The 18,102-nt window shown below is 42.8% G+C and overlaps 1 protein-coding gene across 2 annotated transcripts in view; it reads right to left on the reverse strand.

Moving 5' to 3' along the window:
* Positions 1-4,662: 4,662 nt before the first annotated feature.
* Positions 4,663-18,102, reverse strand: part of SEC23B (SEC23 homolog B, COPII coat complex component) — a 49,797-nt gene continuing 36,357 nt past the window's right edge. For both annotated transcript variants that reach the window (XM_023217782.1, XM_023217780.2), the window contains exons 17-20: positions 16,775-16,861; positions 12,880-13,035; positions 12,440-12,505; positions 4,663-5,140 (exon numbers count right to left, since the gene is read on the reverse strand). In XM_023217782.1, coding sequence (XP_023073550.1) covers positions 5,051-5,140; positions 12,440-12,505; positions 12,880-13,035; positions 16,775-16,861 — 399 coding nt within the window. In that variant the 3' untranslated portion in view covers positions 4,663-5,050. The remainder of the gene's footprint in view (positions 5,141-12,439; positions 12,506-12,879; positions 13,036-16,774; positions 16,862-18,102) is intronic.

Raw genomic sequence — 18,102 nt, forward strand, 5'->3', positions numbered from 1 at the left:
TCAGTGCCACTCACAACAGGAAACAAACCTTCCCTTTCTCTTCCCTAATTCAGAGAGTGATTGAGAAATTTCCCAAGCCAGAAACTTGTAATCATCTCACCTGACATCCTATCTGTCACCTCTGTCTAAATACCATCTCTGTTTAGGTCTCATTTCTCACCTGGATTAGTCTCCTCTCATCCTTCCCCCTCTGGACTGTGTTTCAAACCTTAAATTATCATTTCACCCTCTGCCTAAGATAAGTCAGAGGCTTGCCTTACCTTCAAGATGGAGTTCAATACCTGCAAAAATTAACAATTAATAAAAAGATGGAGTTCAGAGTCCTCACTGGGCATACTGGGCTCAGTGACCCCTTCTCACGATGGGTGTTTTCCACACAGCACTATCACCCCACCACCCCCTACATTCTGTGGAAAAAGTCACTGGTTCCCCAAGGTGGGACCTGCATGGCCATGTCATACCATGCTGTTCCCTCAGTCCCTTAACTCACTGACACTTGAGACAACCCCAGAGTTAGCTGGGTTCATCATACACTCTTTTTTGTGTTAATTTGAAACAAAAGCTGAAGAAGGATGTTTTGGCCTTAATCTGTACAGACAGCTTTATGTATTCTTCTAGATGATGTGTTAAAAATTACATCTAAAACTAAAAATATTCTTGGAAAAAGTGCGGAAAATAAAAGCTCTTGGAATTTAAAATGTAAATGTTCAACTTTTTTTTTTTTTTTTTCTTGGAAATGGAGTCTCCCTCTCTCACCCAGGCTGGAGTACAGTGGTGTGCTCACTGCAACCTCCACCTCCCAGGTTCAAGTGATTCTCCTGCCTCAGCCTCCCAAGTAGCTGGGATTACAGGCGCCCATCACCACTCATGGCTAATTTTTCTGTATTTTCAGTAGAGACGGGGTTTCACCATGTTGGCCAGGCTGGTTTTGAACTCCTGACCTCAAGTGATCTGCCTGCCTTGGCCTCCCAAAGTGCTGGGATTACAGGCGTGAGCCACCATGCCTGGCCAATGTTCAACATTTTAAGATAGGAAACTCTGCTAGAATTCTGCTAGAATGTAGGGCAGAGACAAAAAGAAATACAATAACTTGTATTCGAATACAAATTCAAAAGATAGAATATTGGAATAAATCCAGCTGGTCCAACATCCAATTAATAGGAGCTTCCAGCTTCATTTTCTACATAGCACTCATTACCTTCTAATGTATCATTTACTTCATTTTTTTTTTTGTTTGTTTGGTTTTTTTGTTTTTTTTGAGATGTGAAGGGGTGGCCTGCCCCTCCACACCTGTGGGCGTTTCTCATTAGGTGTAACGAGAGACTTGAGAAAAGAAATGAGACACAGAGACAAAGTATAGAGAAAGAAAAAGTGGGCCCAGGGGACCTGTGCTCAGCATACAGAGGACCCACGCCAGCACCAGTCTCTGAGTTCCCTCAGTATTTATTGATCATTATCTTTACCATCTTAGAAAAAGGGAAGTGGCAGGATAATAGGATCATCATAGGGAGAAGGTCAGCAGAAAGACATATGAATAAAGATCTCTGTGACATAAGTTTAAGGAAAAGTGCTGTGCCTTGATATGCGTATGCAAACATCTCCATAAACCTTTTTAGTGCATAAAGAGCAGCATTGCGCTAGCAAGTCCTACCTTTCGCCCTAAGGCGGTTTTCTCCTTTCTCAGTAAACAGAACACACAATCGGGTTTTACACCGAGATGTTCCATTGCCCAGGGGCGGGCAGGCGACAGATGCTTTTCTCTATCTCAACTGCCAAGAGGCCTTCTTTCCTCTTACACTAGTCCTCCTCAGCACAGACCCTTCACGGGTGTCAGGCTGGGGGATGATCAGGTCTTTCCCTTCCCACGAGGCCATATTTCAGACTATCACATGGGGAGAAACCTTGGACAATACCTAGCTTTCCTAGGCAGAAGTCCCTGTGACTTTTGGCAGTGTACGTGTCCCTGGGTACTTGAGATTAAGAGAATGGTGATGACTTTTAACTAGCAAGCTGCCTTCAGGCACTTGTTTAACAAAGCACACCCTGCACAGCCCAAAATCTGTTAACACCTTGAGTCACCACAGCACGTCTCTTGCAAGGACAAGGTTGGGGGTAGGGTCACAGATTAACAGCATCTCAAATACAGAACAAAATGGAGTCTCTTATGTCTACTTTCTATATAGACACAGTAACAGTCTGATCTTTCTTTTCCTTCCCCACAGAGACGGAGTCTCGTTCTGTTGCCCAGGCTGGAGTGCAGTGGCGCAATCTCACTGCAACCTCTGCCTCCTGGGTTCAAACAACTGTCCCTGCCTCAGCCTCCCAAGTAGCGGGGATTACAGGTGTGCACCACCATGCCCAGCTAATTTTTGTATTTTTAATAAAGGGTTTCACCATGTTGGCCAGGCTGGTCTGCACGCCGCTGTGCCCGGCCATATCATTTACTTCTCATATTGTTACTGTTGGTCTTCCCTAACTAATGCATAAGCCCTATGAAAACAGGAATTTTTGTTTTATTGGCAATATTCCCAATGCCTAGAAGACTACTCCATGGACAACAAGTACTGGATAGTTATTTGTTGAATTAATGAAAGAATGGCTCCAACGATCTGAGATTATCTTGGGCCTATACTTTTAGAGCCAGTGGGTTAGTCTGTTTTTGCATCTCTTGTAACAGAACACCAGAGACTAGGTAATTTATTTTAAAAAGAGGTTTACGGTTTATGTTTGTGGCTCATGGTTCTGTAGGCTGTACAGGAAGCATGGTGCCAGCATCTGCTTCTGGTGAAGCCCTCAGGAAGCTTACAATCAGGGCAAAAGGTGAAGAGGTAGCCGAGTGTATCACATGGCAAGAACGAGAGGAAGAGGTGGGGGAGGTAACAGGTTTTAAATTTTTGAGAAAGTCTTTGTCCCCCAGGGAGTGCAGTGGCATGATCTCGGCTCATTGCAACCTCTGCTTCCTGGGTTCAAGCCATTCTCGTGCGTCGGCCTCCTGAGTAGCTGGGATTATAGGCACCCATCACCACGCCCGGCTGATTTTTTTATTTTTTAGTAGAGACAGGGTTTCACCATGTTGGCCAGGCTGGTCTCGATCTCCTGACCTCAGGTAATCCACCCGCCTTGGCCTCCCTAAGTGCTGGGATTACAGGCATGAGCCACCATGCCCAGCCAACACACTTTTAAACAATTGTACCTCATTTGAACTCAGGACAAGAACTCTCTCATTTCTGTGAGGATGGCACCAAGCCATTCATGAAGGATCCACTGGTATGACCCAAACTCCTCTCACCAGGCCCCACCTCCAATCTTGAGGATAACATTTCAATGACAGACTTGGAGGGGACAAATATCCAAACCATATTACCTGGCAAAGCTGTAAAGTATGAAGACAGAATAGATTTGCAGATATGCTGAGAGCCAGTGAATTCTCCCCAAGTACTCCTTTTAGTAAAAGTCATCTGAGATTGCAAAATGCCTTATGGAATAAAGGGAAGAGTGGAACTAACCCAAGATTCCAAACAGAAGAAATTCCTGGATGACAGTTGTCCAGCAGGTCAAAGTGATTGGCCCCCATTAAAAGGGGACATCAGTGGCCTCCAAAGAAGAAAAAAATGGACTTCATTCAGTAGAATAAGCTAGAGTTTCTTAGTAAATAGAGAATATTTCTTCTCTCAAAAAGCAAACAAAATTTAGAAATTCTGAGGAAAACCACAGCTAATCTAAGAAATCATAATCCAAATAGGGAGCAAGCCAACATATGGCACGATGGAACGTAACAAAGTAACTCTGATTCTGTCCTTCGGAATGTTTTCCTCCAAGTGGCATAGGGACTGACTGGGACACTAGCACCCTAGAGAAAAATGGCATCCTACCTGGCTTGGACTTGAACAATATTTACATCATCATGACTGTGTAAATGCTTCTTAGGAGCTTTCAGCTTTCACAATCAACTTAGTGACAAAAGATATGATAATAGGCCAGAATATAATTTCTTTTTTTTCTGAAACAGGGTCTTGCTCTCCCACCCAGGCTGGAGTGCAGTGGCATAATCAGAGCTCACTGCAACCTTGAACTCCTGGGCTCAAGCGATCTTCCTGCCTTAGCCTCCCAAGTAGCTAGGACTACAGTTACACACCACCATGGCCCAGTAACTTTTAAAATTTTTTGTAGAGACAGTCTTGCTATGTTGCCCAGGCTGATCTCAAACTCCTGGCCTCAAGTAAGTCTCCTGCGTTGGCCTCCTAAAGCATTGGGATTACAGGTGTGAGCCACTGTACCTGACCCAGAATATAAATTTTACCAATCTTGATAATATAAAAATAAATAATATATATAAAAATAAAAATACAAAAATGACCAAAGGTATAGCTGGAGGGTAGAGAGAAAGGTCTTAATATCTTGATTCTTTGAAAATGGGAATTGAGATATGGGCTAAAATTAAATACATCAACAACAAAAATCTTGTAAGGAGAGGTTAAAAGCAGTTATCTTCAAAAAGTAGGTCTGAGTTTATAGAGTGGAGGTAACTTATTTGTTATAAGCTCTTTAGGATAAGGTATTTGTTTCATTTTGATCCTGCATATGTATTACTTTATGAGGATTAAGTTCAGGAAACACCTCTTAAGGAAGTCACTTAAAACACATACACACTCACACAGAGACCTCAGGAAATCACATTTGTATTAGCAATATTTTAGCCAGTACTTTCTGCATCTGGATTTATTTCCTTTATGATCATTAAGATTCTCACCTAAACAAGTTGCCAAAATACATTACCTCTGATTTTATTTAGATTCTAAAAGTTAGGATACAAAAAGCACATAAACGTCTACAAGTACCAAAACATTTATGACCTTATAATTTCATAGTGCAAGAAAAAGGACAAAGACAGGAATACAAATAAATTATAATCTAAAGAGTTACATACAAAATTTCCTTGATTATTTGTTAAAATCTGCTAGAAAAGTAACAGGAATGTTATTAAGCCTTTCTAGACATTTTGAACACGATCTGACACCGTTCTCTTCAATTTCCTGGTTGCATCCTCAGCTTAACAGGCACTGGAGACAGCCAGCTTCTTCAAATGGTCCATGAACACCTGCAGGCTAACATCATCAGTTAGGATGGGTGCTCCAGTTTCCTGAAATGTAATGATAAAGATTAGTTGGCAGATATCTTAGAAGCTGGTTAGAATTCATGAGCTGTCAAGCACCTTCCCTCAGAGCATTCACAGGTGTTGTCCCCTCTGCTACGAGTACTCCTCTGCTACGAGTACTCCCATCACCCCATCCTCCGCCTCACTAACGACTTCTTTTGACTAAAGCACAGTTTCCTCACAAAATCCTTTCCTGGTATGCCGAGATCAGGCCTCCACCACCTGCTAGTTTTGAGCATCAGGACTTCTACTTTACCCTCTTCTCCACAGTCCTGATGAAGTACCCAGGGTCTAGCTCCCCACCAATGTGAGCTCACGGAGGCCCACATGCCTGCCCTTCCTCTTAACTGCTCTGCTTACCACAGAAGCTGGATAATGGTGTACCCATGAACAAGTGAACCGGTATCTCCACTGAACAGATGGATACTTCAAATATCAGAAAAAGCTTGTAATTTTATTAATGTTATGGGAAAAAATTGAATAGAAACCTCAATTTGTAGTAAGATTCCAATTTTGTAAAGACATTTAAAAATATATATATATATATACACGCACACAATAATACACTTTATATTATGTAGGAAAAAGCTGGAAATAACTCTTTAGAAAATTATTCTAGGTAATTTAAATTTTCTTATTTTTTAAAACATATTGATTTTCTAAAATGAAACCGTACTGTTCTAATTAGAAAAGTGTAAGCATGATCAAAATGTTTTCAGAGGATTTCGAGGAAGAAGGAGTAGAAGATATACTTTCCTCTATTCCTCCCACTAAGTACAACTGAAAACCTTGAGCATCTTATATAAACCAAGCCTAAGAAGATGTTTAAAGGTGGAGAGAAGACAGAAGACACACTGAAGACCTCGGGACACAAGCAACAACACGGCAGCGAGTCCCGGGCTTTCTTATGCCTCATACACTCCGAGTTTGGAGCTGAAGAGGCTGGCAAATTGTCACTGAGCGCAGACTCAAACAAAACAAAACAAAACAACAAAAAGCACCCACTTTCTCTAGCCAAAGGACTAAAGCAGCCTAGCAAGACAGAACAATCTTAGATAATAACCCCTGTACTCTGGGCAAAACTGAGAGGAAAAACCGTGGCCCTGACCCACCTGAACCAGAAAGGCTGGGTGGGCAGCTAAAATTTCTACCCTCACAAGGCAGTAACAAGGCACCCCAACACTTCCACCAAGATGGTGACAGAGAAGGCTAAGTATGGAACCAGGAAGTTCATCCCCAGTGGCCAACTAAGAAATTATCCTACCCCTGTGGTGTCAGTAGAGGCCATGTGGGGAGCCTGGACTTCCACCCCAACCTGGCAAAAATATATGTCCCTCCCCCTGCCTACTGGAGTGGCATCAGAGGCCTGGTGGAGGGTCAGGACTTTTACCATCACCCAAGTGTAACAAGGCCATCTCCACAGCAGTGTCATTGGAGGCTATGGGGGAGCTGGAACTCCCATAGAAACAAGATATCACTAGGCGCCCCCAGGTGTCAACAGAGGTCAGTGGAAAACCTGGACTTCTCCACCTCCACCTGGCAGTAATGGAGCCCACCAGCACCCCCCACACCCCCACCACCACCTTCCCTGTCAGAGTAATATAAGAAAAAATCAGTGAAAAGTAGCAGGTTTAAATAAGATCCAGGGTCTCATACAAACACTCAAGTGTCCAAGTTTCAATTTAAAAAATCACTTATACAAAGATTACCAAGACCTAAGTTGACAACAATGTTAAAATCACCTGACAAAGATTTTAAAATAGCCATGATAAAAATGCTTCATAAGCAATTACAAACACACTTGAAACAAATGAAAAAATCGGAAGCCTCAGCAAAGAAACAACAAGGTCCCAGGAAAGAAGTGGAAGACATGGAGAACCAAAAGAAAATTTTGTAACTGAAAAATACAGTGACAAACAAAGAGCTCAGCACATAGGTTCAATGCAGAAAAGGAACAGAAAAAAGAATCAATAAACTGGAAGACAAAATAATAGAAGTTACCCAAATGAACAAAAGAAAGAAAATACATGGAATGTAGTACCTGGGGCACTGCAACAGATCTAACCTTCATGTCACCGGATGTCAAAAAAGAAAGAAAAGAGAGCAGGTGAAAAGGCATTCAAAGAAATAATGACCGGCCGGGCGCGGTGGCTCAAGCCTGTAATCCCAGCACTTTGGGAGGCCCAGACGGGCGGATCACGAGGTCGGGAGATCGAGACCATCCTGGCTAACACGGTGAAACCCCGTCTCTACTAAAAAATACGAAAAACTAGCCGGGCAACGTGGCGGGCGCCTGTAGTCCCAGCTACTCCGGAGGCTGAGGCAGGAGAATGGTGTGAACCCGGGAGGCAGAGCTTGCAGTGAGCTGAGATCTGGCCACTGCACTCCAGCCCGGGTGACAGAGCGAGACTCCGTCTCAAAAAAAAAAAAAAGAAAAGAAATAATGACCGAAAACTTTCCTATTTGGCAAGAGATACAAACCTACAGAAGCAAAAAGGTGAGTAAACCAAAACAGGATAAACCCACAGAAATCCATGCCAAGACATGTCGTAATTACACTTTCTTCTCTGCCCCTGCCCATCCACCCTGAAAAACTAACAACAGAAAAAGACCACTGGAAGCAGCCAGAGGAAAATGACACCTTCTCTACCGGGGAAAACACTGAGACTGACAGTGAACTTTTCATAAGAAACCATAAAGGCCAGAGGAAGCGGCACAATATTTTTCAACTGCTTAAAGAGCTGTTAGTCAGAATCCTATACGCAGAGAGAATATTCTTCAGAAATGAAAGGGATATCAAGACATTCTCAAATAAAACTAAAAATCTATCACCAGCAGACCTATGCTAAAAAGAATGGCTAAAGGTAGGCTGGGCGTGGTGGCTCACGCCTGTAATCCCAGCACTTTGGGAGGCTGAGGCAGGCGGATCACCTGAGGTCAGGAGTTTGAGACCAGCCTGACCAACAAGGAGAAACCCTGTCTCTACTAAAAATACAAAATTAGCCAGGCGTGGTGGTGCATTAATCCCAGCTACTCGGGAGGCTGAGGCAGGAGAATTGCTTGAACCCGGAGGCAGAGGTTGTGGTGAGCTGAGATCCCATCACTCCAGCCTGGGCAACAAGTACAAAACTCCGTCTCAAAAAAACAAACAAACAAAAAAAGAAAAAATAAAAAAATAATGGCTAAAAGATCTTTAAAAATGAAGAAAACAATAAAAGCAACCATAGAGAGAAATATAATAGGTTTTCCTTTTTAAGACTTATCAATTACGTTTGATGCTTGAAACAAAAATTATAACATTGTCTGATGTGATACTAAATGTATGCAGAGGAAATATTTAACATAATTATATTACTGATGGGGGAGAGGAAAGTGATGGAAGAGGGAGGTAAGGTCTCTAGACTTCACTTGAACTGATAAAAAAAACACCAGTAGACTGTGATAAGTTACGCATATATGATGTAATACCTAGGGTCTGACCAGGTGTGGTGGCTCATGCCTATAATCCCAGCACTTTGGTAGGCTGAAGTGGGAGGATCGCTTGACCTCAGGAGTTTAGGACCAGCCTAGGCAACATAGCAAGACCTCATCTTAATTAAAATAAAAAAAACCTAGGGCACTTAGGAGCAACCACTTAAAAAAGCTAAATAATGAGATACACTCAAAAACATTACAAACAAGTCAGAAGGGAATCCTAAAACATGTTCAAATAACTCATGGGAAGACAGGAAAAAAGTACACACAAGGAAGGCAGGAAAAAAGTATACAAAACGAAATGAAAAAAGAAAAGCAGAAAACAAAAAATAAAATGGCACACTTAAGCCCTAACATATCATTAATTACATTTTATATATAAATGGTCTAAATATACCAAGTAAGAGAGCTCAGCAGACTGCATTAAAAACCATGACCCAACTATACACTGTCTATAATGAATTCACTTCTTTTATTTTGTTTTTCAAGATAGAGTCTTGCTCTGTCGCCCAGGCTGGAGTGCAGTGGCGCGATCTCAGCTTACTGCAACCTCCGCCTCCTGGGTTCAGGCAATTCTCCTGCTTCAGCCACTCGAGTAGCTGGGACTACAGGCACGTGCCAGCACGCCAGCTAATTTTTGTATTTTCAGTAGAGACAGGGTTTCACTGTGTTGGCTAGGCTGGTCTCGAACTCCTGACCTCGTGATCTGCCTACCTTCGCCTCCCAAAGTGCTGGGATTACAGGTGTGAGCCACCACACCCAGCCGGAAGAGTTTTTAAAAACCTATTGCAAACAGGAGAGAGGAAATAATAATGACTAGAGCAGCAACCAATGAAATTGAACATAAAAAAATAATAAAGTCAATGAAATGAAGAGCTGATTCCTTGAGAAGATCATTAAAATTACCAAACTCTAGCAAGACTGACAAAGAAAAGAAAAAACAGAGATGACATAAATTTATCAATATCAGGTATAAAACGGGTATCACTGCAGACTCTACAGACATCTAAAGGATAATCAGGGAATCCTACAAGCAACTTTATACGTGTAAGTTTGATAGTGTAAACAAAATGGAACAATTCCTCAAAAAACACAACTGCCATAACTCATCCAATATGAAATCAATAATTTGAAGAGCCCTATAACTATTAAGGAAGTTGAATTAGTAATCTAAAAACTCTCAAAAAAGAAATCTCTAGGCCCAGATGGCTTCGTAGAGAAATCAACCAAATGTTTGAAGAATCCCCAATTCGACACAATCTTCCCCAGAAATTGGAGAGAAGGAAATACTTCCCAATTCATTTTATAAAGCTAGTATTATCCTGATACCAAACCAAACAAAAACAGGAGAAAAAAATGAAAACTACAGACCAATCTTCTTCATAAATATAGATACAAAAATTCTCGAAAAAATATTAACCAATAGAATTCAGCCATATATACAAATAATTACACACTAGGAGTGAGGTTTATTCCAGGAATGGAAGTCTGGTTTAATATTCAAAGAATCAACACAATTCACCATATTAAAAGGCTTACGAAAAAAATCACATGATTGGCCGGGTGCAGTGGCTCACGCCTGTAATCCCAGCACTTTGGGAGGCTGAGGCGGGTGAATCACAACATCAGGAGATCGAGACCATCCTGGCTAACATGGTGAAACCCCATCTCTACTAAAAATACAAAAGAATTAGCCGGGTGTGGTGGCAGGTGCCTGTAGTCCCAGCTACTTGGGAGGCTAAGGCAGGAGAATTGCTTGAACCCGGGAGGCAAGATTGCAGTGAGCCGAGATCCCGCCACTTCACTCCAGCCTGGGCAATGGAGCGAGACGCCTTCTCAAAAAAAAAAAAAAAAAAAAAATCACATGATTATACCAATGGTACATAAAAAACATGACAACATTAAAAACTTATTAATGATTTTAAAACTCTCAGAAAAATAGCAGTAGTGGGGATCTTCCTCAACTTGATAAAAGAGCTACAAAGAGCCCACAGCTCCTATTGTACTTAATGGTGGAAGACTGAACGCTTTTCCCCAAAGCAGGGAACTAGGCAAGCGTGTCCAGTCTCGCCATTCTTATGTAATATAGTGCTAGAGGTAACCATCAGTGCAGTAGGCCAAGAAAATAAAGTAAAAGTAATTCAGATTGAAAAGGAGAAATACAACTGTCCCTGGCTTGCAAATGACATGATTGTCTAAGTACAAATTTCCGGCCGGGCGCGGTGGCTCAAGCCTGTAATCCCAGCACTTTGGGAGGCCGAGACAGGCGGATCACAAGGTCAGGAGATCGAGACCATCCTGGCTAACACAGTGAAACCCCACCTCTACTAAAAAATACAAAAACTAGCCAGGCGATGTGGCGGGCGCCTATAGTCCCAGCTACTCGAGAGACTGAGGCAGGAGAATGGCGTAAACCCGGGAGGCGGAGCTTGCAGTGAGCTGAGATCCGGCCACTGCACTCCAGCCTGGGCAACAGAGCCAGACTCCATCTCAAAAAAAAAAAAAGAAATTTCCGAGAAATTTACAAAAAAACTCCTAAGAGTTCTAAGTGACTCAGGAAGGTCACGGAATACAGCCATCCCTCAGTATCTGTGGGGGTATGGTTCTGCGACCTCCTGTGGATCCCCAAATCCACAAATGCTCAAGTCCCTAATATAAAATGGTGTAGCATTTGCATATAACTTATGCATACCCTCCCATATACTTTAAATCGGGGTCCCCAACTGCAGGCCACAGACAATACTGGTCCATGGCCTGTTAGGAACCAGACCACACACCAGGTAAGCAGCAGGTGAATGAAGCTTCATTTGTATGTACAGCTGCTCCCCATCACTCGCATTATCACCTAAGTTCCACCTCCCATCAGATCAGTAGCAGTACTAGATTCTAATATGAGTGCAAACCCTATTGTGAACAACGCATGTGAGGGATCTAGGTTGCGTGCTCCTTATGAGAATCTAATGCCTGATGATCTGTCATTGTCTCTCGTCACCCCCAGCTGGGACCATCTAGCTGCAGGAAAACAAGCTCAGGGCTCTCACTGATTCTACATTATGGGGAGTTGTACAATTATTTCATTATATGTTACAATGTAACATTCATAGAAATAAAGTGCATAATAAATGTGGTGATGGAAATGCCTCACATCTTGACCTTATCAATCTCAGTATCCTGGTTGTGATACTGTATTACAGTTTTTGCAAGATGTTAACACTAAGGGAAAATGGGTAAAAGATACAGGTGATCTCTCTGTATTATTTCTTGTAACTATATGTAAATTTACAATTATCACAAAAAAGTTTAATTTTAAAAATGTTATAAGAAAACAGAATAAAAGGAAAGACTCATCTGAGAAAGACATAAATGCTGGGAACAGTTAGATAAAGTAGTAATTGGTGGGGGGCGGAGGGGTAGGAGAAAAGGGAAGGAATTCGGCTGGAAAGTGAGGAGGTGGCAAAATCGATGGTGACAAGTTGCCCTGTGTTCTTGGCAGAGAGAGGACTAGGGGCCACGCTGCTGTGTGATGAAGGAGACCCCCATGGAGGCCACAGTACAGTGCTCTGTCCCCTGGCCTGAACCTGGTATGTTATGCTGTATATTGTGGAAGGGGACCCGCCCAGGGAGCCCCCTCAAGCTCCGGCCCAGCCATGTTATTCAAGTTGATTCGCTGCCTGCTACTCCCCAGCAAAATACCCACGTTATGCAGTTATTCTGTCTCTAGGCCAAAAGAGATCCAATTTGTAGAATTGTAAAACAAGTTTTAAAAACAACTAGCTTGGCATCCTCCCCAAATACCTGAACATTTCTTACCTGGCCCCAGGCATACAGGTTATTGTGCGTCTGAGATGGGTTCACTTTGGACAAAAGGAATCGAGCCTTTAACAACAACAAAAAGGTTTAAAGATTAAAAAGTGACATTAATATTAATGTAACAGAAAAAAGATAATTTTTTACAATATTTCTTTGGTTAAATTAGAATTGTTTTATTGCACAGTAATCTATTTCTTTAGCTTAAGCCCACTGGCTCTCCATTTAAGGATCCTAAAACATAAAATGTGTATTTTATCTTGGCAATCCCTTTACATAAGTGTATTTTGACCACTTATTTAAAAAGAAGTCATATTTGGAAGATTACCTGTGTGTCAACTTATGTCATTGCATAAAATATTAACCATCCTGTTTGGATGTATAGCAATAACAATCTGTCATAAAACGAACAAACCACTGGAGCTAGAACTCAGCTCGCTCACCTGACTGCCTCCATGCTCCGTGTTAATGTAACGTGGCATCGGGAAGCGCGCTTGCAGAATTTCTTGAGCATCATCCAGTGGTGCCTGCAGAAGGTGCTTGAAGTTTTCGTACTCGGGCATGTCCTGGTAGCCAGCTTTACGCCATTGGGCTATGGTCTACACAGAAACAAACCAACCAAAACTATTGTGGAAACTGTAACAACAGCCTTCACTGACACTGACATTCTACCATCGCCACCCAGAGCTTGTTTCCAGTGAAGAAGTCTAATGTCAAAAATGACAAGCTTCATAGGGAGAGCAAAGCAGAGCTACCTGCAGGAGGAGAAGCAGGAGTAAGCAAAATGGGTGCATCCAGGACACCCCTACCTGCACATTCCCCCAGGAATGTCAGGCACCACTCATGCCTCCTCTCTTCTATATCAACTACTTAACAAAGCCCGTGGATTACTCATCCCAAGGAGCGGCAGCCTCCTGTCTTTTCCACTTCCACTGTTATCACTCAGTCTAGCCTCTCATCTCCACACATCTGGTAAGGAAAGGGCTTTGTTGGCTGCCCACACAGACTCCACTCCCCCATCTCCTTTCCTAATGGCACACATACTACACTCTTCCTCCAGTAAGCACTAGTCATACAGACTTGGGTGCAATTGACTCATCCCTATCCCCTGCTCCCCCTGGGCCCTGAATTGGGGTACCCTTGGCAAAGGAGACAAGAGCTGTAAGAATCAAAGTATGAGTGTTGATCAGGCAGTGAAGAGAAGCCATATGCTAAACTGTGGAAAGCAGACGATCTGTCTCCCCGACTAAGCTACACATTTTATCACCCTTCCTTCTTTTATACTCATCAGCAACTGGTCTAGAAAATATCTTGTATATACAGGAAATCAAGAAACATTCATTAACTGATTCATATACCTTTATAAACAAAGTGAAGTGTTTTTGCATGTTATTTAGGGGAACAAGAAGACAATAGACAGGAAAAATGGAGAAAGAGGCTACAGCAAGTGTGCAATGTGTCTTAACAGAGCCATTAACATGGCTCCAGGCAGAGGATTCTCATCAGATGCCTCCTTCTGTATTCTGCTCGCTTCCTCTCAGAGTGGCAGTTACCTTTTCCAGGTCTAAATGCTGTGATTGACAGTTGGCCTATGGGAAATGCCCACAAGCTCACCAGGGGCCAGGAGTTCCTACAAACACTTGCATTCAGCACACTCGGGGCTTGGGGAAGGTAACAGCAGTGTCACTGTCTTTATCCTTAGAACCCCTCACTTGCACAAGAAGGTGCTCAATAAACAAGTGAATGAACAGCATCAGGGGTTACAAAAGAAATGTCAATAAGGGGTGAGCTTAGGGCAAAGAATGCTTTATCGTCAGTACAGTCGGCCCTCAGTATCCACAAGATTGGTTCCAGGACCGCTCCTCCCAATACCAAATTCCATAGATCCTCAAGTCCCTCATACAAAATGGCACAGTATTTGCATATAACCCACGTACATCTTCCCATATACTTTAAATCATCTTTAGATTACTTATAATACCTACTACAATGTAAAGAGTATATAAATAGTTCTTCTGTGTTTCTTTTTTCTTTTCTTTTTTTTTTTTTGAGACAGAGCCTCACTCTATCGTCCAGGCTGGAGTGCAGTGGTACAATCTCGGCTCACTGAAACCTTCACTTCCCGAGTTCAAGTGATTCTCCTGCCTCAGCCTCCCAAGCAGCTGGGATTACAGGCATCTGCCACCACGCTTGGCTAATTTTTGTATTTTTAGTAGAGACAGGGTTTCGCTATGTTGGCCAGGCTAGTCTTGAACTCCTGACCTCAGATGATCCGTCTGCCTCGGCCTCCCAAAGTGCTGGGATTACAGGCGTGAGCTACCACACCTGGTCTGTGCTATACATTTTATTTGTATTATTTTTTATCATTATTTCAAAATTATTTTTAACCTGCCATTGGCTGAATCTGCAGAGGTGGAACCTGTGGATACGGAGGGCCGACTGTACTGATACCAAAGGACCCAGTGGGAAGAGCAGCTGGTCATCCGGCTCTCAGTCTAGGACTATTACTGACAGCCTAGCACTTGTGTGAAAGTGGCTAGCAGAGTGGGTGTTAATATGCTGAAAAAAGTTTAAAGTTATAAAATACTTAGGAGTATTAGAAAACAAATACTTCCTAAGTTACTAAAGGAATCCCGAAACACAATTTATATCTTTTCACGATCTCAGAAATCATTTCTAATGGTTGGCCACTAGGAAACCAAATCAATAGCCAATATAATGAAGGTAGAGAACATACAATAGAAGAAAAAGAATCACTGAATATAAATATCACCATCATCTCCATTAAAGGATTTTTCCATGAAGATGCAAATAATTCAGAGAAGCTATTCCCTTTCTCAGGGCATAAGCCCCACTGAGAAACCCCACAGAGTCTCAGAATTTCTTTCTGAGAAAGAAATGGACTGAAAGCTATCCACAGCCATCCTAGGGATCCACAGACATAGTGTGAAGTTCCCTGGGCCATGTTATTTCATCAAAGCACAACTTCAGCTTTAAACGCTAACTCTGAAAGAACAGTAATATGTATAAAATATTTATTGAGGAGAATAAACTAGTTTTGCCTAACTTTGAAGGTAATGATTTACAGTGATTTAAAAGAACCGGCCACGCGCAGTGGCTCACGCCTGTGATCCCAGCACTTTGGGAGGCTGAGGCAGGCGGATCACGAGGTCAAGAGATTGAGACCATCCTGGCTAACATGGTGAAACCCCGTCTCTACAAAAAATACAAAAAAATTAGCTGGGCGTGGTGGCGGGCACCTGTGGTCCCAGCTACTCAGGAGGCTGAGGCAGGAGAATGGTGTGAACCTGGGAGGCAGAGCTTGCAGTGAGCCGAGATCCATGCCACTGCACTGCAGCCTGGGCGACAGAGCGAGACTCCATCTCAAAAAAAATAAATAAATAAAAATAAAACAAGAACCACCTGAGATTTTTTTACAGCATATATTATTTATTATTTTTTGAGACGGAGTTTCACTCTGTTGACCAGGCTGGAGTGCAGTGGTGTGATCTCAGCTCACTACAACCTCCACCTCCCGGGTTTAAGTGATTCTCCCACCTCAGCCCCCCAAGTAGGTGGGACTATAGGTGTGTGCCACCATGCCCGGCTAACTTTTGTATTTTTAGTAGAGATGGGGTTTTGCCTGTGGTCAGGCTGGTTTTGAACTCCTGACCTACGGTGATCTGTCCACCTCAGCTTCCCAAAGTGCTGGGATCACAGGCATGAGCCACTGTGCCCAGCCCATATTTACAGCAAATATGATTAAAATTAATAAATAATACAAATACTCCAGGGACATAAGAAAAGTTTCTATCCACTAGAATAAAAGCCACTGCGCTTTCTAAGCCCAAATTGTTGTTACAAATGTCATTAAAAACCTAAATTAATAAATAAGCAGAAAACAGGGCCGGGCGTGGTGGCTCAAGCCTATAATCCCAGCACTTTGGGAGGCCGAGACGGGCGGATCACGAGGTCAGGAGATCGAGACCATCCTGGCTAACATGGTGAAACCCCGTCTCTACTAAAAATACAAAAAACTAGCCGGGCGAGGTGGCAGGCGTCTGTAGTCCCAGCTACTTGGGAGGCTGAGGCAGGAGAATGGCGTAAACCCGGGAGGCGGAGCTTGCAGTGAGCTGAGATCCGGCCACTGCACTCCAGCCTGGGCGACAGAGCGAGACTCTGTCTCAAAAAAAATTAAATAAATAAATAAATAAATAAGCAGAAAACAAAAACCACAGTTAAGGACAATAACTCTCCTTGTGTACACAATTAAATAAATGTGTATGCCTTTTCCCCAATTTAAAAACAAAAATTAATTAATTAATAATATCATCTTACCTCACCAAGATAAATGACAATTTGAAAGAAAGTATCCATCAGCAAAATTCTGTCAGCTAGAATGCTGCTGCTATCCAAGAGTACTGGCTGAAGAAAAAGAGAGAGAAAGATGGCATTGGTTTTCCCTACTCCCCACACAGCAACCACTTCCACCCAACCCTGACCCCATCCCTGGTATCCACAGCAAAGGCTATTTACAAATGGTGCCCAGCACAGTGGCTCCCCCCTTTTCTTCCTGACATACTTGCACTCTCTGCTCCTGACTCATTCTCAGCTTTGTAGGAAAAAGAGGCTCCAAATAATTCCTCATCAATTGAGAAGGGAAATTAATGATACCTTTTTTTTTTTTAAATTAAGAGTCAGGGTGTTGCTCTGTTGCCCAGGCTGGAGTCAAGTGATGCGACCCTGGCTCACTGCAGCTTCGACCTCCTGGGCTCAAGTGACCCTCCCACCTCAGCCTCCAGAGTAGCTGACGCATGCCACCATGCCCAACTAATTTTTTATTTTTTGCAAAGACAGGCTCTGACACTATGTTGACCAGGCTTAGTAATATCTTTTGATCTTAGAACGAAAAATAATTCTGAATATTCTCAGTTTTGTATGTATTTTAGCAATCAGAGACACTCTCTGTAGATGAGACAGAATACAGATGCCTATATGAAAAATAGCATTTAACCCAAATTTTGAAGTTTACTACAAAATATATATTATGGCTGGGTGTGGTGGCTCACGCCTGTAAACCTAGAACTCTGGGAGGCCAAGGCAGGCAGATCACTTGAGCCCAGGAGTTCAAGACCAGCCTGGGCAACATGGCAAAACCCTGTCTCTACCAAAAACACAAGAAATTGGCTGGGCTGTGGTGGCACGTGCCTGTGGTCCCAGCTATTCAGGAGGCTGAAGTGGGACGATCACCTGAACCTGAGAGGTGGAGGTTGCCGTGAGCCAAGATCGCACCACTGTACTCCAGCCTGGGTGACAGAGTGAGACTCCATCTCAAAATATATATATATCTTATTTACTTATAAGTAATAATTTATATATTATATAAATAACTATAGCCTCTGCCTCCTGGGTTCAGGCGATTCTCCAGCCTCAGCCTCCTGAGTAGCTGGGATTACTGGTGCCATGCTCAGCTAATTTTTGTATTTTTAGTAGAGACAGGGTTTCACCATGCTGACCAGGCTGGTCTCAAACTCCTGATGTCAGGTGATCCGCCTGCTATTTTAGTAATTTTTTCTTTTTTCTTTTTTTTTGAGACAGAGTCTGGCTCTGTCGCCCAGGCTGGAGTGCAGTGGCCGGTTCTTGGCTCGCTGTAAGCTCCGCCTCCC

The sequence above is a fragment of the Piliocolobus tephrosceles genome, chromosome 20 (assembly GCF_002776525.5).
Source record: "Piliocolobus tephrosceles isolate RC106 chromosome 20, ASM277652v3, whole genome shotgun sequence".
Classification (NCBI taxonomy): domain Eukaryota; kingdom Metazoa; phylum Chordata; class Mammalia; order Primates; family Cercopithecidae; genus Piliocolobus; species Piliocolobus tephrosceles.